A 23,241-nucleotide genomic window follows, 5' to 3' on the forward strand; every position below is an offset into this window, starting at 1 on the left:
CATGTTTGTTATTTGTTTTCATTTCTAGGATATTTTGTTCCTTTGTTTGTGTATAACTTCCTTTCATATTCTATTTTCTCCTTCAGAGCCTTATTATTAGCTGATGTTGAAAGTGTTAGATCAATCCTCTGGGTATCTTAGTTTAAAAAAAATAAAAATACTTTGTATATTTGCTGTTGAGCTATGTGCTGGAAAAACACATATTTGCTCAATCTTCCTGGTCACACATGTATCCTTTACCTGGGCTTACTCTGATCACTCTTTTGAGGATTTTTGTTGCTTCATAATCATGTTCAGTTTTTCAGTTGATTAGAAAAAGTCAGTGTGATATCTTTTTCCGCCCAAGAATGTTATAACTCTTCTAAAGTCTTGTTTTTGCTCTCTGATTTATTTCACTGCATGAAAGTTTCTCTATGCACTGCTGTCTCTTTTAAGATGCCTTCTCCCAATGTTAATTACTGGGGGGAAAAATGGTAATTATAGGTTGGAGGCTCCTCCTTTACCTCAGATTCCCATATGACTGTACACTCTTCAGCAAAATGAGGTATGAGATAACATCATGGTATACATCATCATCTTGTCAGCTACTGTGGGCAGGGGGATACACTCAGAGGTAGGATGTTTTGGCAGCTCATCTTCCACAATCAGGTGCTCCCTTTTCCTCCTTTATGTCACCAGTCACCAAGAACACGGTCATTTTTCTCCATCTGACAATCTTCTATCCACTGCTCCCACCTGAAGGCGTATACTCCTGCTGGAATTTCGTGGCCCCAGGAGACAAGAAGGGGGAGCCTGTGTGGAGTGGCTGACATGCTGCAGCATGCTGAATAATCAGTGCGCTGTTGATGACTCCTGAGGCTGGGAGCTCCCAGGATCCGCCCTCTCTGGGCACTGCATGCTCTTGCGGCTGTTTTCAACTCCTGTGGCAGTCTACTGTTATGCACATTTGGGGCTGTGATCTTGTCTGTCCAGTTTCCATTTGCCATCCTTCTTTCAGGGACTCCTCATGGTTTCTGGCCCACCTCCTTGCTATCCAGGGTGATTAAGAATTTATTTACCTGTTTTTATATGTTTTCTGACTATCTGGGATGAGAGGGAGAGGCTGCAGCAGGAATTCAGTTTCCAGTCTGGGATGAAACCCATCTCCCATATCACTATCTCTACTATAACATGCATCACGCTTGTGATAGGCAGCATAATGGCCCCTCCCCACAAAGAGCTCTATGTCTTAATTCCCAGAATCTGGGCAAATGTTACATGTACAGTCTAATAAATTTACACAATGTTATATGTCAAATTTATTCAATTAAAAATGTTATGTTATATGGCAAGGGAGAATTAAGATTGTAGATGGCATGGAAGTTGTAAATCAACTGACCAGAGAATAAAGTTATTCTGGAGCACCCAGGTGAGTCCGATGTAATCACAATGATCCTCTTTAAATGGAGAAGAAGGAATCAGAAGGGTCAGTGTCAAGAGTGATGTGATGTCAAAAAGACTCAGTCATTGCTGGCTGCGAAGATGGAAAGGGGCCACCCACCAGGGATGCAGGCAGCTGAAAAGACAAGATAACAGATTCTCCCCTGGAACCTCCAGAAAGCAACAAAGCCCCAAGGACACTTTAATTTTTAGCTCAATGAGATCCATTTTGGACTCCTGATCTTCAGAATTATAAGCTAATAAACGTGTGTTGTTTCAAGCAACTGTTTGGTGTCATTTGTTACAGCAATGATAGGAAGCAATACAGTGTTGAGATGTGATTGCTGGAGTCTCTCTTCCACCACACTGGTGGCTCTTGACAACAAGAGCCGCACTGTTGTCGTCTATACCTACTAGGAATGCAGCACAGAATCTGGCACATAGTCAGGGCTCAGTAAATACTGGTTGAATGAGTGAGAGAGTGCTCTAAGTTTGAGGTTCTACTGAAGCTCTAAGATTTCAAAGCAGGCTCTGCCTTTCCCCTTCCCTCGGTCCTGGAGACCCTAAGCTCTCTGATCTCACTTCTCTTTGTTTCACTTTGCAGGTTTTTATTGCTATTCTATTTGCAGCTTCTTCCCTTGCTGTGCACCATTTCTTTCCTCTCTCCAGCCTTGCATGTAGGCAGAACTGCAATGGCAGACACTTGTCACATATGTACCTGTCTTTGTCAACAGGTCTTGAATGGGTTATGCCTGAAACAGTGACTTATGTCTGCTTTCTTCTCTTCTCCATAGCTGCCTCCACTCTCATCTCCTATCAGGCTTTTGCTGTTTTCCCATGAGCTTGAATAGCGAATGTAGTTCTCATACCATCTTTCCCTTTTGGTGTTCTGAATTAAACCCAAGGTCAATCTTTTTATAGCCCTTCTTAGCCCTCTCCTCAGATGATTCCATGGGCTGCCAGGATAGATAATGAAAAGAATTAAAGGCACTCTTAGGTGACTTCAGGTTTACTATAAAGCCACTCAGGGAATCCCTCAGTGTACTTATGCAGAACTGCAATTCCTCCTGGGCTGGGTAACCACGGCTGCTGCTGGGTCACTGAAACATTATTTTGCAGCTTCTCAGCCAGCTGTTCGTTCTCAGGCTTTCGCTGATTTCGTATTGAACTCGGCTTCTGCCTCTCCAGCTTTCCCTCCGTGCACCTAACATTCAGTCTCTCCTGTAACCAGGCAGGATGGGCTTGCTTAGTTGCGGTCCAACGCAGAGTTCTCAGGCCAGATCTCCTCCAGTACTGCTGACTTGTCCCATATGTTTGATTGTGGTGACTCGGTCAGTTCCTGGACCAGTCTTTTGTGGCTCAGTCCGGGAGCAGAGCCAAGAGACATGATATGTGGTTCTAACACAGACTGCCTCTGACCACTGAATTCTGGGGCTGTGGGTGCCAGGCACACAGACTAACTAGTACAAATTCTTTTACCAAAATCTACTTTTGGAGGTTAATATTTGCACCTCTTCATTCCCTTTCATGTTCCCTCAACCCTTGCCTTTCCACTCCACGAAGATACCTAGTTGATGAAACAAAGCATCCAATTTCACCCTTCCTACCCACAATGTAATTCCAAGTGTGAAAGTTTCATTACGAAGGAATCCTTAGGTTTCGGTCATCTGATCTGCTGCAGGAGGCTGTTGCACCAGAGTGGTGAGGTCCAGGTCAGAGACGAGGCTCACGTCGTAAAGATGAACTATTACTTCTGTTCCCCCGTGGGCAACAGTCCAGGGGATTGCATGCTCCAAGGCTGCAGAAACAAACAAGCCCTGGACCAGGATGCTGAGGTTTACATTCTCTGGGGGCTGATTTTGTCATTCTTGTATGAAGATACCTTTCCTTCCTTCTCTCCTCCCTTGCTGCCTAAGCTAGTCACCAGCACAACTTCCTTTACCCCTTCAGACACAGCATTTTGCGGATGCTACTCCAGGGAACTTGAGGTGTCAGGGAAGCTAGCAGTGACATCTGCTTATAGCTCACTTTCCTCCTCACACAATAATATGGAGATGAAACCTGATGCACATATCTGATTTTAGGTGGAGTGTGATTCCTGTGGCATAAAACTCAGAAGGGTGTTTGTAAATTAAGAGCATGTCATTGTTATGCCCGATGTCCGAATCCCCGAGCGGGAAGAGAGAAGTCCCAAGAGACAATGCAAAACGCAAGAAGGAAGTTTATTGCTAGCTCGAGCTAGGGCCCCCGCTGTGTCCAACGTAGTGGCGCACAGGCTGAGGGCCCTGAGCCCGGTTTTTCTACTCATATTTATAGGACATCCAATTTCAAACATAAGCAGGGGTCAATTAGCGAAGCGGATTGGTTACATGTTCGCGCGCGGGACTTTTCCGAAAACAGGTTCTGATTGGCTGTATCTGGGTGGCCTGATAATCGTCCTAGTTGCCAGAGGAGGGTCTTTCCCTTCCCGCCTCTGTCTCCTATCATGGCGTTATGTTTGCTCTTCCTACATTCCATTTGTTCTTCCTACAGTCATAGCATTTCTTTGCAAAATATAATTTTATTAATGATAATATGGAAAAGTCCCTGATGCCGGGAAAGATTGAGAGCAAGAGAAGAATGGGGCCACAGAGGATGAGATGGTTAGATGGCATCACTGACTCGGTGGACCTGAATTTGAACAAACTCAGGAAGGTAGTGAAGGACAGGGAAGCCTGGCATGCTGCAGCTCTTGGGGGTGCAAAGAGTCAGACATAACTTATCGACTGAACAATATGCAATTATGCAGTAGCAAGGCCTGTATATTATTTTCTAAGGATAATTTTTTTGAAATGACATTGCATATTCTTAAAATTAAGATAGTAATTCTTTAAGAGGTGAATTTGAACTTCAAACTTTAAAGAGTCCTTAGGGTTAATTTTTAAAACAATGTTTAGCTCTTTGATCCTTCTGGAATTTAATCTGTGTGATGTAAGGTTAGGAACTTAAGTATTTTTCAGATGGAAAGTTAGTTGTTCCAAAACTATGGACAACTCACTTTATTAATACCATTAAAGTCAATTGGAGAAGAAATGGCAACGCACTCCAGTATCTTGCCTGGAGAATCCCATGGACAGAGGAGCCTAGCAGGCTACAGTCCATGGGGTCGCAAGTTGGTAATGGCTTAGCGACTAAAAAGAGAGAGAGTTAAAAAAAAATTGCCATGTAATCTTAGTTGTTTCTATCGATATTTGCGTATCTCTTTGTCAGTATCATGCTGCTTTGGTTACTGTGGCTTCACGGGTCACTCTGCTATCTGGTAGGGCATGGTCCCTCTAAGTGCCTCTTGTTCTATTTTCTCCTCAAAGTTTCTTGGCAGTGCTCATATGTTTAGTCTTCCAGAGGACTTTTAGAATCAACTTGTCGAGTTCCAAAATCTTACCATTAAAATTTTGATGGAAATTACATAAAATTGACATCAGTATAATATTGAATCTTTTCATTAGAACATGTTGTCTTTTCAATTACTTAGGTCATTTCTAATGTCCTTAAAATTCTCTGGTTTTCTGCATATAGATATTGCATATTTCTCAAAATATAGGTGTATGCTTTTTTTTTTCTGTTATGGTAAAAGGGTAATTTTTTTCCCTTTAAGACTTTAAGTTTTTGCAAAGGTTTTGTCTTAGGCAGCACTTTACAGAAATACACTATAACTTAGAGGGAAAAAGCGGGGTGGGGTGGGGTGGGGAGAATTCATTGGAAGGTGGCCAAGGCCTCCCCTCCAGGCAAGGGCAGAAAGGGGAATTGGCCTCACCAAGGGCTGGGGGAAAAAAGCTGCTTAGTCTCTTGTTGCTGCTTCTCTCAGGAGCTATTTTCTTCTTCCAGTTAAGCTTTCTTTGCTGCTCTTTGCCCCCACTTTTACATTCAAGGGGATGCAGAACAAATCTGGCGGGGGTGGGGGTGGGGCAGCGGGGGTGGGGCCGCGGGCGGGGGTGGCTACCCATATCAATGGTGAAAAACTGTGGGCTGGAGAGGCACCCCTGAAATTGATTTTTTTTTTTTTTACCACTACAATATTGTAAAGTAATGAAATTGATTTCAAAGCACTGCAATGTCAGATACATCAAAACAAGCTGTCTCTTCTTGTCTAAAAAAAATGAGAATTAGCAGTAGCCCTATGGGAGAACCCACTTCCTAAATTCCAGCCACTTTCTAGTTCCAGCCACTCCCTAGTTCCAGGCCACTGATAAACCGGGACTGACAATCATCACCTTTATGGGATTAATAATCAACAAAAATATATTGAGGTCCCACTGTTACTTTATATTTGTATACTGCTTTGCTGTTCATGATGTGTTTCCTCTTAGTCTCTTTCACTCTTAGGCTCTGGGTTCAGGTCACACATAGTTTGCCACAGTCGCCAAGTTGTGTGCTTTAGAGGCGTTAAGTTGCCATTTCAAATATTTTGTCTTCAAAAAAGAAGATCCTTCAAATTTTGTAACTCGGAATAAAAATGACTATGACCTTATTCTTAATCTCAACTGGCCTACCATTAACTTTAAAAATAAATCAGGAGATTGGGTGTTACATTAAAAAAAACCAAACCCTTCCTTAAAACAAGAAATTCTGTTAAGAGGCATTACTCGTTAATTCTGTAGTCAACATCTGTATTTGACCGGGACCGGGTGAAAGCTACAATGGGAACGCTGCAGTCTCGGAGCTATCGGTTATTTATTGAATGACCTTCCCAAGTAACCTAGGCTTTTGTGAATCTATTTACACATTTTCACACTCAAAACAATAACTTTTAAATTCAAGTGTTAGGAGTCGAAACAAAGCAAAAATAAAGGTCGTGGTGTTATGTGGAGCGTTACGAAGCTAATGTGAGAGGCTGATATTCACGAAAGAAAAAGAAAAGCGAGTCTGGAGGAAGATGAAGGAAAAACGGTCAGAGACCCCAGAAATGGCACCTCGGTCAGTCCCAGCTTTCACACAGATGTTAAAAAACAGCCTCCCATGCCGGACACGCTCTCCTTTAACTGAAAAAGGAGTCTTCGGATGAGTCTTTTCCTCAGTAACAGAAAACTCCTTTTCTCCCAACTTTGCTTCCCTGCCCAGTCTGCAAACAAGGAGTCAGATTTTCCTCACTGACCTGGAGCGGCCCCAGCCGAGCTCAGCGGGTGGCTCAGGCCTTGCGGGGCCCACAAAGGGGAAGCAAGGGCGGAGGCCCAGTTTGGGATTGGGGTCTGGGCTCAGGAAGCTGAGGCGCGAAAGTACCGCCTCCGCCAGAACCAGAGGGCACCGCCCCCATTCGACATTCGCATGACTTACGGCATGGTTTCCAGCAGCGCCCGCTTACTTTCTGGCCGTCCCTTCCGAGCGCCTCTCTTCCGGGGCGGGACTTCCTGTCTATTATTGATAGGCGTCCGGCTGTAGAGCTGGTGGGAGGATCACACAGCAAGGTCAGTCTGGCTGGTCAGGCCTTATGCTCTTTGAAAGGGATCCAAAGAGGAGCTCTTTCTCGCCCTCTTGTTTGATTTTTTTTTTTCCTCCGCGAGGCTTCGGTTTGCGCGGACGTCCTGGCGTTTTGGCACTACTACCACCTGAAGCTCTTCCGCTTCCTCTTTTCTCTGGCTCCGCCCCCAGCGTCCTGTGGCCATGACGACCGCCCCGCGGGACTCTCTGGTGTGGAAGCTCGCGGGGCTTCTGCGCGAGTCCGGTGAGTGAACTTCCGGTTGGGCTGAGGCTGGCCGAGAGGGGCTACTTCCTACGTTCTAGAGACATGCCTAGTTAGGAGTCATGGGATTACAGCTGTTCAGGGTCACGAGGATTTGGGTGTCAAAGAATTAATTTCTCTACTCCTCCCGGAGTTTGTTCGCTCTGTCGCTCTTTGTCTTTGACGGTCTAAACCTTAGCCATCCTTCTAGGCCAAACTCGGGTGCTACTTTCTTCATGCATTTTCTGATACTCACAGAGGGGAGTGATCGTTACTTGGCCGTAAGCCTTTCTAGTCCAAGGACTAGTCATAATCGTTGACCTGTGGCGCTAATTTAAAAAAAGGTGTTATTTGGGCAAAATGAGGACTATAGCCCATGAGATAGCATCTCAAACACTAAAAGGCAAAATGAGGACTATAGCCCATGAGCTAGCATCTCAGATGGCTCTGAGAAACTGCTCCAGAGAGGTAGAGGGGAAGGTCAGTATATATGTGATTTTGATGGAGAGTAAATGCTATCAAGCACATATTGTTTTGCAGACCGTTTCTGCTAGTGATGAGCAACAGTTGTCACCACGAAGGATTTTAGTGTTTTTATGAGGAGGGCTAGATGTGAAGAGATACAAGAATTGGGCTCATAATAAAATTGGTTCCTGAAAATATCTATCTGAAGACCTGTGCTGCCAGGTTTTTTTAAATTGTTCCAGAGCACCAAGTTCCTCATTTCTGCTCTCCACCCTAAACTCTGCAGGGGGTGTCGACAATCAGCTTCTGCAGTAGCACGTGATTTAATCCTTGTAGAGGTGGATGACAAGTGCTAGTGTCAAGTGCCAATTTGTAGTTGACAGTGGCAAAACATGAAGTATAGCATAATTAAAAGCCCCTGGGTTGGAATCCCAGCTCTTTCAAATATGACCAAATTGTTTAAGTTTTCTGAGCTTTAGTTCTTCCTCATCAGCAAAATGGGATAACGATTGTACTTAACTGAAAGATTGCTAGGGGGATTAATTTTAATTCACATAAAGCGTTTAGAACAGTGATTGCATACATGGTAAGCACTCAAAATTGTTAGTAATTATTATAGTTTTTTTCTTCCGAGCCTAGACACAGTGGCGTCATTGTAGTTATTCAGTAATGGTTGGCATTAGTTGTAGAAGTTTTGGCTTTGAGAGCAGATGGGAGTAACAACTTCCTATCAGATTTATGATCTCTATTGAGATTCTTAACTTTTCTGCGCTCCAGTTTCCATATTTGTAAGCAGGTATTAACAGTGCTTTTTAGGAGATTTTGGTGAAGTTTAAATGGAGTAACATACGTCTGACACGTATTACTCAATGTTAGCTGCCTTTCCATCTCTCTGCACTCCTGTTGGTGGTATCTGTATAGCATTTTTACTTTCTGGCTTGTAGTATTAACTGTGCACATGTCTTATCTCCTCTTCTAGACTGGGAGGCTCTTTCGGGGTGGGGAGAGTCCTTGAACCTCGTCTGTATCTATCCTTACTGTCTATTACATAGAAAATCCTTCATACAAGGTTGTAGGATTTGATAACTTATTTAGCAAGAATCTGACTTCGTGCCAGAGGTTAGGGCTGATAGGGGATGTGTGTGAGTCCATGCACACAGGCATACAAGTGACTAAAGGTGTAGCAGGAGGGAGAATGCTGCAGTGATGAAATAGTTTTATATCTTGATTGTGGTAGTTGTTACAGGAATCTACGTGTAACAAAATGGCATAGAACTATATGTACAAGTTGTCCACAGTGCTCATTTCCTGATTTTGATATTGTACTCCATATAAAACAAAATCATTGGTGGTTACATATAAGGGTATGGAGATCTCTCTGTATTATTTCTGTAAACTCCTTCTAGTCAATCCTTATTTTTTCCAAGAAACTTAAAAATCTCTGTACCTACCTTGTAGTGGTACTTTTACTTATTTATTTTTATTGAAGTATGATTTATTTACCGTGTTGTGCCAAGCTCTGCTGTACAGTGAAGTGACTCAGTTATACACACATATACATTCTAAGTATTTTTTTCCACTGTGGTTTATCACAAGGTATTGAATATAGCTCCCTGCTCTATACAGTAGGACCTTGTAGCTATATTTTGTTAGATGCAGTAATGAATACCAGAAGATGCCCTCAAGGACAAGAGAAGGCAGGTTTAACCTGGAGAGCAGTAGCAATACCTTAGTGCTTAAATGAGTGGTTACTTTTTTGACATGCATTTTAGTGTTTTTGAAAGTTTCTGTAAGTGCACATGTTCCTTGTACAATGAGACAAAGAAGTACAGGTACAACTTCTCATTTGCTCTCATATAAATTGAAGTAGTTATGGTGAAAAGTTCAGCGGTGGTGCATGCTGAGAAAGCTTCCTGGAGAAAGGTGGGCCTTGAGCTGGGCAGAGTGGAAGGGGGTGTGTCAGAAAATGAGGAAGCTGAGAGAGCCAGTGCTGTTTCCAGCACTATGAGTAGGCCAGGCTCTTTTGAGCAGAAGGCGAAGGAAAATTTAGAAAAGTTGGAGTCTTGTAGTAAAGCAATCTACCAGGCGGAAAAGTTAGGACGTTTTGAAAGATAGAGGAGAGCCATTGAAGACTTTTGAGTGAGGAAGAGTAGTGAAGTTTGATCCTATTGGGATCAAACAGGTCTGTGAGTGAGAACAGGTCTGTGAGTGGGAGTGGATGTACCCTGTGGTTGTAAGTCTTAGAATAAATGGAGCCCCTCTTGTTTGCCCCTCTCCCTGCAGGGGATGTGGTGCTGTCTGGCCATAGCACCCTGACCCTGCTGACTGCCACACTGCAGCACCTGAACCACGTATTTGAGCTGCATCTGGGGCCATGGGGCCCTGGCCAAACAGGCTTTGTGTCTCTGCCCTCCCATCCCGCCGACTCCCCCATCATCCTCCAGCTTCAGTTCCTCTTCGACGTGCTGCAGAAAACGCTTTCACTCAAGGTTCTGGGGTGGGGATGGGATGGTGGGTACTGAGAGCACAAGAGGAGAGGGGAGGTGGGGCTGGGGTGTGGCCTGCATGCACAAAATCTACAGGGCCCGGACCCAGGTGAGGAGCGCGCTGTGCTTGGCAGTGCTAAAGGAAAGGGACGTGTGCCGGGCCTCAGTGACCTGATTAGTTTTTTGTTTTTTGTTTTTTTTTAGCTGGTCCATGTCCCAGGTCTTGGCCTCTCAGGGCCCATCAAAATTTTTCCCTTCAAGTCCCTTCGACAGCTGGAGGTATGGGGCATTGGGGGATGTTGGTGCATAAAACCCAGCTCCAGTAGACATTTGGGGCAGGGACAGGGAGGTGGCCTCTTGGTGGGTTGTGGGGGGCAGACCGTGTATGCCTGTTGCTCTGCAGTGATACCCACCCACTCTTCCATTTAGGGCTGCCCTGAACCATAGGTAGCTTTGTCATCGTTCCCCTCTTCCCAATTGGGAGGTGGGGATGAGACATCTGTCCTCCGTGAAGTTCAGTCTCCCTCCGCCCCTCCCTCCCTTCCCTTGCTCCAGCTCCGAGGTGTCCCCCTCCACTGCCTCCATGGCCTCCGTGGCATCTATTCCCAGCTGGAGACCCTGATCTGCAGCAGGAGCCTCCAGGCATTAGAGGTAAGGAGGGTCAGGGGCAAGCCCGGAAGCCTTGTCTTGAGGGACGTGGAGGACCAAGCTCTGATGTTGCCCCTTCTCTGCAGCGTACCCTGCCTCCTGCCTCCTGTGTCCTGCTAGACAGTGTCTTCACCCTCTCTGCTGTGTTCCCACAGTAACCTGTGCCCATGGAGCTTAGAGTCACACCGAGCATATTGTGTTCGACATTCTCACATCTGCCTTCCTTTCTGCCCTGTCTGCTCACATTTCTTGGGAAGAGGACCTTGGGCTTTCTTTAAGTCTGCATTTCCAGACAGAGCTCAGTATATAGAGTGAATGCATGGCCAGGTGACAGAGCGTGGCCTTGGCGTGGTCGGGGGTGGAGAGTGGAGGTAACAGCACCCGCCTGTCTGTGCAGGAGCTGCTCTCAGCCTGCGGTGGTGACCTCTGCTCTGCCCTGCCCTGGCTGGCTCTGCTATCTGCTGACTTCAGCTACAATGCCCTGACTGCCTTAGACAGCTCCCTGGTGAGTGAGCCTCAGGAGGGGCTGGGGAAACTGGGGAACCACAGGGATGGGCCCTTAGGGTGGCGGGCCAGTTGACTGCCTGGGGGTGTCCGATTTTCTGCTTCCTGTCCCTATCCCCCCTTAGCGTCTCTTGTCAGCTCTTCGCTTCTTGAACCTTAGCCACAATCAAGTCCAGGACTGCAAGGGCTTCCTGATGGTGAGTATGAACAGCCTGGCTGGGCAGGTGCCACCTGGGCCTCCACTTTTTTTGCTCCCACCTTGCTCTTGCCTCTCATCTGCCACCCCCCTGCTTCCCCACCCCTACTCCCCATGGAATCACATCTTGGGAGGCAGTACTCTTTGGAGGCACAGACTCTGGCATAAGACAAACCAGTGTTCAAACCTCAACTCCTAATCTCCGTGGGACAAATTAGTTAACTTCTCAATTCTTTCATCTGTAAAGTATACATCATACAAGTACCTACTTTAATAGTATGAAAACGATTGTGAAGAGAATCTGATGATACTTAGCTCAAGGTCTAGCTCAGTAAAGGGTAGCTTTCATGGTGAACTTGAAGAACCCTTCTCCTATGTCTCCTTGTCAGAGATAAAGCTGGATTCTGGTTAAAATGGCAAAAAACTATTGGTGATATTTAATTAGTAGTAAAACTGTTTTAATCAGTAATAAGCTTCTTGGTGTGAACTGAATTCCAGTTTGATTTGTGCAGAGATGAGCATTTTCAAGGGAGCATGAGGCAGTGGGAAGTGGGATGGTGGAGGCTTGGGCAGATTCTCTCTTTGACCAAACCCTAGTCGGGTTCCTCTGAAGTTGGGAAAGTGGACATGTAAGAAAAACAGGAAGGGGCGTTGGTCCATGTGAACCTGTCTAGTTTGCTAACTGGCACTTGTCAAAGCCCCACGGAGGCAGAGAGCTGGGCCCTATCTTTCAGGTGTTGTCTGGAGCAAACTCAATCCTTCTGGCACCTTCAGTTTTCCTGGGCAGTGACGTCAGGGGACTGGGGTGGTCATTCCGGAGCTGTTAGAAACTGGTAGATTTGTTCGTCTTAACGTAGGGGTTGATAGAGGGGCAGGTGAAATCATTTGTGCTGAGAGTCCGTAGTCTTTGTAGGCCAAGTTTGAGGCCTAGTCAAGAAGCGGGTTCAGAGGAGGCTGGCTAGAGTGTGGCCAAGGAGAGACTCTGCATCACCGCCCCCTGCATCCCCTCTCAGGATTTGTCTGAGCTCTGTCACCTGGACATCTCTTACAACCACCTGCGTTTAGTGCCGAAAATGGGACCCTCAGGGGCTGCTCTGGGAACCCTGATTCTGCGGGGCAATGAGCTCCAGAGCCTGCATGGTGAGTGGGGGAGTGTGCTGGGGGTGGGGTGGTGGTCCAGCATGGAAGGGAATGAGGGCGGTATGAGACTCAGGGTGGCCTGGGATCCCTGTGCCTACCAGAGCCTCCTGCGGCCTTCAGACAGGTATGGAGTGCCCAGGCTGGCCTTTCTGCCGTGCCTTCCCCCAGCACGCCCCCTCCACTCCACTCCGCCCCACCCCACACCCCTCCACCCTTGCTCACCCACAGCCTTGCTCACACCTCCCCTCTCATCTCTGCCCCAGGCCTGGAACAGCTGCGAAACCTGCGGCACCTGGATGTGGCCTACAACCTGCTGGAGAGACACAGGGAGCTGGCGCCACTGTGGCTGCTGACGGAGCTCCGCAAGGTGAGGACCGGGGAGCTGGCTTCGTGCCGTCCCCCCCACCTTCCCCCATGCTGAGTTGGTCAGCCCCCTTCCTCACAGAAGGAGGCCCAAGGCACACCTCAGTCTCCTCTGTGCCCAGCTCTGCCTGGAGGGGAACCCCTTGTGGTTCCACCCTGAACACCGCGTGGCCACCGCCCGGTACCTGTCGCCCCGCGCCCGGGACGCTGCTGCTGGGGTGAGTGTCTGCCCATGTCTGCTCCGCCTTCCCTTTCCTGCTAGGCCTCCCTCACTCCTGCACACTCTTGCCTTTCCCCACATCCCTTGGTGAGGGGCTGAGGCCCCAGACTGCTGGCTTATTATACCTTTCCCCCTCACCGAACCTGCTGGTCCTTATAAGACTAGGAGGGCTCCCAACCCTGGCTAGGGGCTCCCCAGAGTATGTGCTCCCCACCGACACCGCCCTCCCCTTTTATCTTTGCTCAGTTCCTTCTTGATGGAAAGGCCTTGTCACTGACTGATTTACAGGTTCGTGTGGTGGGAGTGACGGGGCGGGATCCATTTGGGAGGAGGTGAAGGAAGGGCACTAGCCGAGGGAAACAGAGGGGAGTTGGGGAAGGATCTGTCCGATCGGCTGGAAGGTAGTCCCCGTCTCTTGGGAGCATGAGCAGAAGAGGGGTGCGCCCTGGCTCCAGCCTCTGTCTCCTACCTGTTGTCACACGCCAGAGCTCCACGTCCTCAGGGCTCAGCACCACGGCACCACCTCCGCCCTGGCCAGTGGGGAGTACGATTGAAACCTCCGGTGGCCCTGACGTGAGTGACAGCCCCTCGTCAGGGGGCGTTGTGGCCCAGCCCCCGCTCCGCAAGGTGAAGGTAAATGGGGTCCTAGGCTGCCTCGTGCCTCGGCTTGGGTGCGTTTACGGGGGCTCTGGGCTGCAGGGGTCCTGGGAGTGGTCAGGGCGTGTCCTTGCCTGCGGGTGGGTGGGGTGGGAGGCCACTGGCTTTCATAGAACGTGGGTTCCCTCTCCCAACCTCAGAGCCGAGTCCGCGTGAGGCGGGCGAGTATCTCGGAACCCAGTGACACAGACCCGGAGCCCCGGACTCTGGACCCCTCCCCGGCTGGTGAGTCGGCCCACCCCCAGCCTCCTGGCCCGTCCCTTGCGCTCCAGTCTTCTAGTTGGGAGGACTTCTCTTTTTGGTGGATTGGAGCATTGCGGGTACCTCATCTTCCTTCCTGTTTCAGTCTGGGGGAAGGAGAAGAGACTGCTCCTGGGCAGCACTTTCCAAAGGGTTTTTCAGGGAATGTTATCTTTGTTGGGTGTCAGTGGGTTGGATAATGAGAGGATTCCGTGGCCCCATCAGTTCGGGAAAAGCTGCGTTAAACCAGAGGACGTCTCTGGACCTTAAATGCGCTGCCCTGTCTCTCCAGTCTCCCTAAGCGGCAGGCGCTTTGCGCTTCTGAGTTGCACGTGACCCCAGTGTCACGTAGAACTCGCTTCAAGACCTGCTGCCAAAGGGGCAGACTTTGGCTTCCCTCTGAGCTGGCCATCCCCTGCCGTCACACCCCCTTTTTTACCTCACCCTGAGGGGCACGCCCAGAAGATGGGGCGGCTGGGGGTCATGGTGGGGCCGGGTTTGCTAAGCTGCGCGCTCCCCCGCCTGCCCAGGGTGGTTTGTGCAGCAGCATCGGGAGCTGGAACTCATGAGCAGCTTTCGGGAGCGGTTCGGCTGCGACTGGCTGCAGTATCGGAATCACCTGAAGGCCTCTGCCCCCAGCACGTTGTCCCCGGACGCCCTGAGCCCAGGGCCTGCGCCCAGCCCTCCACCGCTTGAGGAGTCTCCGCAGGAGGTGGCAGAGGAGGTCCGGCCAGAGCTGGAGCCTCCGGAGGAAGAGGAGCTGGAGGAGCAGGGAGAAGAGGAGGGAGGAGAGGAGCAAAGCGAAGTGGAGGGTGAGCGCTCAGTGGCCGCGAGGGAGGCCAGAACTAGGTGGTGGTCACGTGTCCGGGGGTTAGGAGAGCCCACGTACGGGGGTGGACGGCCGCCCCACAGCGGGGGCTGAGTCTTGGCCGCCTCTCCCTCCTCACGTGTCCCCGTCTCTGTCTCTCCTCAGTGGAGCTCTGCCGGCCCATGTTGGTGTGTCCCCTGGAGGGGCCCGAGGGCGTGCGGGGCAGGGAATGCTTTCTCTGGGTCACTACGGGCCACCTGTTTGAGGTGGAGCTCCAAGCGGCTCGAACCCTGCAACGGCTTGAGCTTCAGAGTCTGGAGGCAGCTGAGATAGAGGCAGAGACCCAGACCCAGAGCGAGCAGGTGCCTGAGGTGAGCTGTGGAAGCAGGGCTTCTGGAAGGGGTGCTAGGCTTTTTTCTGGAACTGACTCTTGACAGCCTGGTCAGGCACTGGGACGACTGTTTCCCATGCTCTGTCACTGGGCTTGGATCTGGGAGGGGCACTAAGGGGGCAAAGACAGGCCCCAGGCCACTCGGAGGCTGGGCTGAGGGACAGAGCTCCTGGGCTGTAGCGTGGCTGTCAGCAAAAGCACTTTTACAGAGGCCAGAGCTATTGTTTCCGTCACGCTCTCAGCATAACCCTAATCCCACTGACCCCTCTTCCTGTGCAGGGCTCAGATCCACGACCCCAGGGCCCCGTCCTTGCTCTCCGCTTCTCCTACATTTGCCCCGACCGGCAGCTGCGTCGCTACATGGTGCTGGAGCCAGATGCCCAGGCGGCTGTCCAGGTGACGGAACCTAGCGTGGGGCCCAGGCAGCTGGGGGAGGCTGGGAGCCTGAGGACTTGGGTCCTGCTCACAGCTGTGTCCGGCCCACCCTGTTTCAGGAGCTGCTGGCTGTGCTGACCCCAGCAGCCACCTCTCAGCATCAGCTTGAGGAAGCAGGGGGCCCACCAGGGGACAGACTCCAGTGTCTGCGCTGTGGCCGCGAGTTCAAGCCAGAGGAGCCCAGGTTGGGGCTGGACGGTGAGGAAGGCTGGAGGCCACTGTTCTCCCGGAAGACAGGTACCAGCCCTGCCCTTGACTTCAGTGTCCTTGTGCCTCCTGCTGCTTCAGGGAAAAATGGCTTTGAGCTGGGAGTGTGGAGGGGGAACCCTAGGGAAGAAAGGAGCAGGGGCCAACTTTTCAGCCTGGAAGAGAAATTAAAATTGTCTGCCTGCCACATTTACAAAAAAATAAACTACATCCTCTTTTTCTCTTAAGTCAGGAACTACAGTCTGTGTAACTGCTTAAACATATCCATTATTTTCCCATAACTTGCAGCATTTCCCTCCTTTTTTTTTTGGCTACTGTTTCAGAAGCCACATAAAACATACGAGCACTCCCTGCAGTGTGGGGCTGTCTGGCAGCCGTAGTGGGATGCTGTGTGAGGGGGCTTAGGTTGTCCTTCCCTGACTGACCTTGTGAGTCACTTGAGTAACACCTCATGGCATTTCTTCACACTCTGTTAGGATGACAGATTTTTCCATTGCAGACCAGTCAAAAAGTCATGTCTTTGAAGACATTGAAGAAGAAAAAAATATTCTTGGTAACACTTGCACTGAAATGTTTGATTTTTATTATCACATTTTTTTTTTTTTCCTGGCAGTAGCTGGAACAGGGGTTTAAATTTTATTCAGAAATCAAGCTCTCTTCATTCATTCTCCAACCTGAACTTGCCTGGGCAGCTGCAAGCCCAGCAGTACAGTATGTATAACAGGAACAGCCCTACCGGGTCCCAGACCCTGTCTGTACTCCAAGGGTCATATGGCCCTGGCGTCCCTTTGGTGGTGGCGTTAGTCTTGTGCATTCCTATGTGCTCTGGTCTCCTTTGATCTGAGCCTCAGTCACCTCGTCTGAGCAAAGAAGAGGATGGACTTGCCCCATGACATGAGGAGAGTTCAGTGTGACAAAACAGCACCAGGAACCATGCCTAGCTCAGAACCGAGGTCTTCCACACACAGTAGCTGCTGCCTTGACCCGAGCTGCATGGCCTTGGCAGGGCACATCAGTGACTCCATCTTTGCTTTCCTCACTTGCACAATAGGGTCAGGAGAGTTGCGATACAGCTGTCAGAGGCTCTAGCACATTCCAGCACGTCATAGCTGCTCAAAGAGTGTTTCCTGTCTCGTCGCTGATCTGTGGCCTGGTTTCTTTACCCAATTCTGTTCACTCGTCCTGACAACCCTCTGGGAGCGTCATCATCCCCATCTCACAGATGGAGAACCGAGCATAGAGAACCTGGAATTCTACCCTTATCTGTTGATTTCGGGCTCTCAGACTTCACGTACATGCCCAGCCCAGGGCTGTGGGAGGGGCCCACAGCAGGGCCTGGGTGGGTGTGGACCTCCTGAAATGAGAAGGCAGGTGTATTGAGGAGCTTGTGAGCCTGCTCATCTGTCACTGGGATGGGGAGTGATTGGTTAGCAGTTTGGCCTGCTGAGGGCATCAGGTTGGGTGGGAGCATGGGGAGCGTGTGAAGCTGGAGATGGGGCCCAGGAGTCCCAGAGTGTGGAGGAAGTATTGTGAGCACAGCGGGGTGGGGTTGGGGGTGAGGGATATTATGTGTGTGTGTATGTGTGTGGTTGATGACCTGTCTCCATCCCCCCTCCAGAATCATCTGCTGTGTGTCCGTACTGTGGTAGTGATCACGTGGTTCTTCTGGCCGTGTCCCCCGGAACTCCCAGTGGGGAGCGGAGACAGGAAGAGCAATCACTGGCCCCCTCGCAGTCCCCGAGCACTGTCCATGACCCTCCTGGCCACACCGACCCCAGCAACGGGGCTGGCAGTGCCCCATCCCAGGCCCCAGCCTCCCATGACCACCACAGTTGGAGCCTCAGCCCGCGTGAGTCTAGGCGAACAGAGGTGTTGGGGGAGGGGTGCAGGGGTGGCCCGGGCAGGCTGACGGCCCACTGCTCACCCCCAGCCCCTGAGCGCTGCGGCCTCCGCTCCGTGGACCACCGACTCCGACTCTTCCTGGATGTCGAGGTGTTCAACGATGCCCAGGAGGAGTTCCAGTGCTGCTTCAAGGTCTGTGCCAGCTCGGCCCTGCCCTGTGCCCCCGTGCCTTATTTCCACCACAGCAGACTGTCTGGGCAGTCACTCTGGAGCCACCAGGCTTGGCTTCCAGTTTGAATGCCATCGGTGACTCTCAGTGTGGCTGTGGACCTGCTCCTTGGTATTTGAGCCTCCGAAGTCTCCCCTTTCCCACGGGGAGGGCCCTGCTCACCTCACAGGGTGTGTGGCCTACGTGGGAGCCGGTGTCTGCAGGCTGCCTGGTGCAGCCTCTGGCCATTGTTGCAAATCCACCTCGCTCTCGGTCCCTCTCTGGATCTGTGAGCACTTGCAGGACCCTGAGGGCCTAGAGTACAGCAGTCTCACTCTCCATCCTCTCTCTTGGTGTGAGGAACAGGCAGCCATGGTGAGAATCAGGCTCAGAATCAGGCTCAGGCCCTTGAGGGGCGTCTGATCCCAGCCTGTGGGGACCGGGGAAGCCTCTCCTTCCTGCAGGATGAGTGACGGGAGGGAGAAAAAAGGTGATCTAGGGAAAGGAGGCAGCAACTACACAGAGGCCTGAGAGGAGCTGGTGGGGAGAAGTGGCTGAGCGGTGCAGCCAGAGTGTGGGCGGGGCAGATGTCCCGAGAGGAGCCTGGAAGCATCGTCTGGTGTCTGTCACGTAGCCTGGACTTGATCCCGAGGCCTGTAGAGCCTCTGAAGTCTGGGGAGCTGGGGAGTGGTGGTGGGTTTTGTGTTTGGGGGCAGTCGTCCTCTCAGAGGGTGAGCTGGAGGGGCCAAAATGACGGTCAGGGAGACCTGCTAAGAGCCTGACGTGGGTCCGAGTGCAGGCGGGGCTGTGGGCTGGAGAACGAGGCAGACGGAGAGGCCGGATGGGTGAACAGTGTCACCAGGAGCTCAGCCCTCAATCTGCTGGCCGCCTCCCTAGTTCTCTCTGTTTCTCATCAACCTCCTCTTCCCCTTAGGTACCGCTGGCATTGGCAGGCCACCCGGGGGAATTTCTGTGTCTTGTGGTTGTGTCTGACCAAAGGTTCTACGTGTTGAAGGTGACAGGGGAGATCTGGTGAGTGGGCAGGGCTGCTGCCAGGGAAGGGCCCGGGCCCCCAGGCTCTGACTGTGCTCTCACTTTCCTGCCACTCTGCCCTCACCATCTCCACAGTGGGCCCCCGGCAAGCTGGCTGCAGCCGGCTCTGGCTGTTCCCCTGCAGGATCTGCGGCACATAGAGCTGGGCCTGGCGGGACAGAGCCTGCGGCTGGAGTGGGCAGCCGGGGCGGGGGCCTGTATCCTGCTGCCCCGAGAGGCCAAGCGCTGCCGGGCCTTCCTGGAGGAGCTCACTGGTGAGAAGGGGCAGGGGGCAGAGGGAGGCTGGGGCCGGGGGCTGTGGACCACAGCGCCACAGTGGCGCCCGCAGTGAAGACATACGGGTAACAGGACCCATCCCTCTTGGAAGTTCCGCAGCGCGGAGGATGGGAAGGTGTGGAGAGGTTGGGATGGAAGAGCCGGAGTCGTTGAGGGCTCCCTGTCCCCGGCTGGCTCTGTCCAGATGTCTTGCAGTCCTTGCCTCCGACGCGGAGGAGCAGTGTCAGCGCCACGGAGGAGGAGGTGACCCCGAAGCACAGGCTCTGGTGAGTTGGAGAGGGAGCTGAGGCCCAGACGGCTGCTCGTGGAGCACAGCCCTTCCCCTCACAAGCCCCAGGTGGAGTCCTGAGCGCCTGTGCCTCCTGACCTGGGCCTGGCCTTCTCACTCCACCCCTCTGTGGCTCTTCCCACTCCGTGGCTGACCGCTCCTTCCTGGGCCTGCCGCCTTCTCCCCAGGCCACTGCTGAAGACAGACTCTTCCTCGGAGCCTCCCCGGTTCTTCTACCTTCGAGCGTTCCTGGTTGAAGGTGAGGTCTGGCCCCGGGCTTCCAACCCTCCAGCCCCTGGGCACCTCTTTATGCCTTTGTAGTAATTCACAGTGCTGGGATGTGGACTTCACCCAGTAACAGTCTCGGTGTCCCAGCCTCTTTGGAGAGGCAAGGGAGTGCCCTGGGTTGCCTTTGCTTTGGGGCCCAGGCTCTCTGGGAAGCGGAGCAGATCATCTCAGTCCGCCCTGTCCTACCCTTTTGGTGAGGGGAGAGTGGGTGCATCTTTCTGATGTGGGGGTGAGGGTGGGGCAAGTTCCCTTTGACTTGGGCCTCAGAGCTTTTGGAGGCTAGAGATCCCTGGACTTTGGGAAAGGGAAGACCTTGGCCCCCAGAGGCACAGGCCATGCTGTGGCCACCTCTGTGTGGTCACTCCTCCTCTCTGGAGCAGCACTGGGACACTGGCCCGGGGATCTGGGCTTTTCCAAGGCCTTCTTCTCCGGGCCTCACCCTGTCTCTTATACCCTAGGACCCACTGCCTGCCCTGTGTCCCTGTTGCTGACTCTGTCCACCCTGTACCTGTTAGATGAGGACCCTACAGGGTCCCAGGCAGAGCCCCCTCCTCCAGCAGCGTCTGGCGAAGCATCTGAGAAGGCCCCACCCCCTAGGCCAGGCCCCTCAGTGAGCGTCAGGGAGCAGCAGCCCCTCAGCTGCCTGAGCTCCGTGCTGCTGTATCGCGTGGCCCCGGAGGCCCTGCGGCTGGTCTTCTACGACGAGGTGTGGAGCGAGTGAGAGGGGTGGGTCGGGGGCGGTGGGGGGCGGTACAGCGAGTGGGTCTAGGAAGACTCGGATCTGGGCTCTAGGGAACTTAACCACAGGCAGTCATGATGCGGGGGAACGCAGAGAACAGGGTGCCGGGACCTGGGAGGCCGTCACGGGGTGTGGACAGTAGTGAGGAAGCAGTTATGGGCAGTGGGAACACTGGACTTGAAGCCCAACTTTGTGTTAGCTCGGAGGCCCTGATGAAGCAAACGCTGCTTGGAGTTTGTATCTCTTTGGGCCTGTGCGCCAGCCATGTGATTTTTACAGCCTCTACGTGAGGAGGCAGTATGGTTTTTAGCTCAGTTACAGTTGAGGCCTCTGAGGCTGGGGGGATGTTAACCAGTGGGCCCAGGTCATAAATGACAGAGCCAGGAACTAAGTCCCAGCGATTCCTTGGAGCTGACTCCAGAACTGACAGTCTGAAAGCAGGGAGGGTTAAAGACACAAGGTGGTAACAAGAAAGCCCTCTTGGGGGTTCTTCCATCAGTGCTGATTGCGTTCTGTTTTAGAAGCTGAGTCAGGATCTTTTCTGGAGAGAGACAGGCCTGGGGACGCCTTGAACTGGGAGGGGCAGTGGGTGCTCCTGAGACCCACCCCGCTGCCTCCTGCTTGGGCACGGCCCTCGTGCATCTCACCTCACTGCCGCTTGTATGCCAGGTGTCCCGGCTGGAGAGCTTTTGGGCACTCCGAGTTGTGTGTCCGGAGCAGCTGACGGCCTTGCTGGCCTGGATCCGGAAGCCCTGGGAGGAGCTGTTTTCCATCGGCCTCCGAACTGTGACCCAGGAGGCTCTGGACCTTGACCAGTGAGGCTGCTGGGCTGCCCCCGCCCCTGCCGTAGAAGCCACGGCTGCAGATGTCCTCTCTCCAGACTCTGGCCCCTGACTTGTCTGGCCTCTGGGCACTGGCCAGCAAGGCCCCGGATGACCCCAGCGCATGGGCAGGGTGAGAGGACTAGTCCGGCCTCTAGTTGACCTGGCCCCAAAGGGTGGGCCGAGTGGTCAGAAGGAGTGTTTCTCTTGCACTTTCCTCAGGTATCAATAAAGCTGTTTCCATTCCAGATGCCATAGGGGCACCTGGAAGTGTCACTTGTGAGGCCTGCTGTCCCCCGCTTCTTCTAACAGAAACTGCCCCGCCCGTGGCTCTTCCACAATGGACCGGCCAGGCAACCTCGTGTGAACTGCGACACCAACCATCTTCCAACCCTGCTTTGGCTCTGCCGACGGGATCAAGTTGGACTCCTACCCATGGGCACTCGTCCTCAGCCAGCAGTGCCTGTCATGTGACCTGGCGAGGAAATCCCTGCCCAACCAACAGCTGGGCCAGTTCAGTTCCCACTCTCTCGAGTTTCAGATGGGGACTAACGAGCATCTCAGGCCACTGGCAGTGCGAGCTGGAAGGGAGTGTGACTGGGGAGTGGGTGTGCAGAGCTGGGGTGTGGTGGGAGGACGGGTGAGCGAGCATCTGGGGGTTTCCGTCCCTGCCGCCTTCTCTCCTGCACCGCCTCGTTCAGCCCAGGGCCTGGGTGGGTTGACCCCACTGCTTTACCTGTGTCTCCACAGCCATGGTGAGTGGTTCAGGAATGCCCATGGTTTGGCCTACCAAGCCTCAGGCCTGGCTTTTTGCCAGAACAACCAAGAAAGAGGCAGATTTCCCCCAGGAGGGCTGCTCAGAGAATAAGCCTGCAGCTGCTGATCATGAGAGGCGGGTAACCAGGCCGAGAGAGGGAGTCAGAGCTGAGAGGCAGGTGGGGTGAATGAGGCCAAGTCTGGGTGGTGTCCATGGAGTCCTGGGGTCCGACTGTGCCCAGAGGCAGATACCCTGGAATTTTTGGTTTTGTGAGTCAAAGGAGACCTGTTTGTTTCTTTTTGGCTTTAGCTAATTTGAGCCAGATATGAGGCACTGAAAGGGTCCTCATTGCATACACCCCTACTCTGACTTGAGGCAGCCTGAGTCGGGATCTGTTTCCGGCATGCAAGAATAACCCAAGGGGAGTGGTGGTACCCAAATAGTTGTGTACAGAGGTCCTGTGAGAGGACTTGAGCAGGGAGTGTTGGGGACTCCCTTTGAACTCCTGAGCCCGGCTCGGGCTGAGTGTGTGTGTGGTTTTGAGAATCAAATAGATGGGTTTCATTTCGGGAGCATGTACATGCCAGGCACTGAATTCAGTGCTGATAGTCTGCTCCACGCAGAGATCCTAGGAGACAATGGCATCTTGTTACAGGTGAGGAAACTGAGGCTGAGAGGAGGTGAATGACTGGCTGTGATCCCGTCAGTAAGTAGAGGAGACCTGATTAGGTCCAGGCTCATATGACTTCAAACCTGGGCTGTCAGCAAAGGAGTGTAAATGTCCTTTAACAGAGGAATGGATAAAGAAGATACGGTACATACATACAATGGAATGTTACTCAGCCATAAAAAGGATGAAATAACAGCATTTGCAGCAACGTGGTTGGACCTAGAGACTGTCACACTCCACCCCTTCACCCCACCCCCACCGCTTCCCTGCAGTGCCTGGACCTCTGTGCCAGGCCTGCTTACAGAGATGTCACTCTGCACCCTGCCATGGGCTGGGGATTTTTGAATAATTGTACGCTTGTCTAGGACAGACAGGCCCCAAAGCACCGTCTTTGAAGTTCTTCTCTCCCATGATGAGATGGTGAGATATTAACAGAAGTATTAAT

General features: G+C 52.0%; 1 protein-coding gene and 1 long non-coding RNA gene across 3 annotated transcripts; one reads left to right on the forward strand and one right to left on the reverse strand.

Moving 5' to 3' along the window:
• Positions 1 to 1,285: 1,285 nt before the first annotated feature.
• LOC139032189 (uncharacterized) lies at positions 1,286 to 6,806 on the reverse strand. The gene is made up of 2 exons (XR_011484706.1): positions 6,730 to 6,806; positions 1,286 to 1,555 (listed from the first exon to the last, which is right to left on the reverse strand). It is a non-coding gene; the product is annotated as an uncharacterized lncRNA (long non-coding RNA).
• Positions 6,777 to 21,645, forward strand: STK11IP (serine/threonine kinase 11 interacting protein). Of its 2 annotated transcripts, XM_020904846.2 has the most exons (25): positions 6,777 to 6,860; positions 7,045 to 7,117; positions 9,863 to 10,068; positions 10,270 to 10,344; positions 10,621 to 10,716; positions 11,111 to 11,218; positions 11,343 to 11,414; positions 12,427 to 12,553; positions 12,817 to 12,920; positions 13,039 to 13,134; positions 13,383 to 13,424; positions 13,623 to 13,769; positions 13,934 to 14,018; positions 14,564 to 14,845; positions 15,007 to 15,212; positions 15,512 to 15,628; positions 15,727 to 15,904; positions 17,493 to 17,723; positions 17,805 to 17,908; positions 18,859 to 18,956; positions 19,053 to 19,231; positions 19,438 to 19,519; positions 19,710 to 19,780; positions 20,268 to 20,515; positions 21,218 to 21,645. In XM_020904846.2, the coding sequence occupies exons 2-25, from the start codon at positions 7,057 to 7,059 to the stop codon at positions 21,365 to 21,367; spliced, it is 3,165 nt and encodes a 1,054-aa protein (XP_020760505.2). In that variant the 5' UTR covers positions 6,777 to 6,860; positions 7,045 to 7,056; the 3' UTR covers positions 21,368 to 21,645. The 2 variants fall into 2 exon arrangements, with proteins under 2 accessions (XP_020760505.2, XP_070314797.1); XM_070458696.1 differs by lacking the exons at positions 19,710 to 19,780; positions 20,268 to 20,515; positions 21,218 to 21,645 and having other exon boundaries at positions 6,831 to 7,117; positions 19,345 to 19,514.
• The last annotated feature ends 1,596 nt before the right edge of the window (positions 21,646 to 23,241 follow it).

Source organism: Odocoileus virginianus, chromosome 30 (assembly GCF_023699985.2).
Source record: "Odocoileus virginianus isolate 20LAN1187 ecotype Illinois chromosome 30, Ovbor_1.2, whole genome shotgun sequence".
NCBI classification, from domain to species: domain Eukaryota; kingdom Metazoa; phylum Chordata; class Mammalia; order Artiodactyla; family Cervidae; genus Odocoileus; species Odocoileus virginianus.

What these genes read in the sequence shown, in the direction of transcription:
- STK11IP (XM_020904846.2), top strand. Translation starts at nt 7,057, where the DNA reads ATGACGACCGCCCCGCGGGACTCTCTGGTGTGGAAGCTCGCGGGGCTT. An exon ending in GGGGCTTCTGCGCGAGTCCG is followed by an intron (nt 7,118 to 9,862) that starts GTGAGTGAACTT and finishes CTCTCCCTGCAG; the next exon opens with GGGATGTGGTGCTGTCTGGC. An exon ending in AGAGCGAGCAGGTGCCTGAG is followed by an intron (nt 15,213 to 15,511) that starts GTGAGCTGTGGA and finishes CTTCCTGTGCAG; the next exon opens with GGCTCAGATCCACGACCCCA.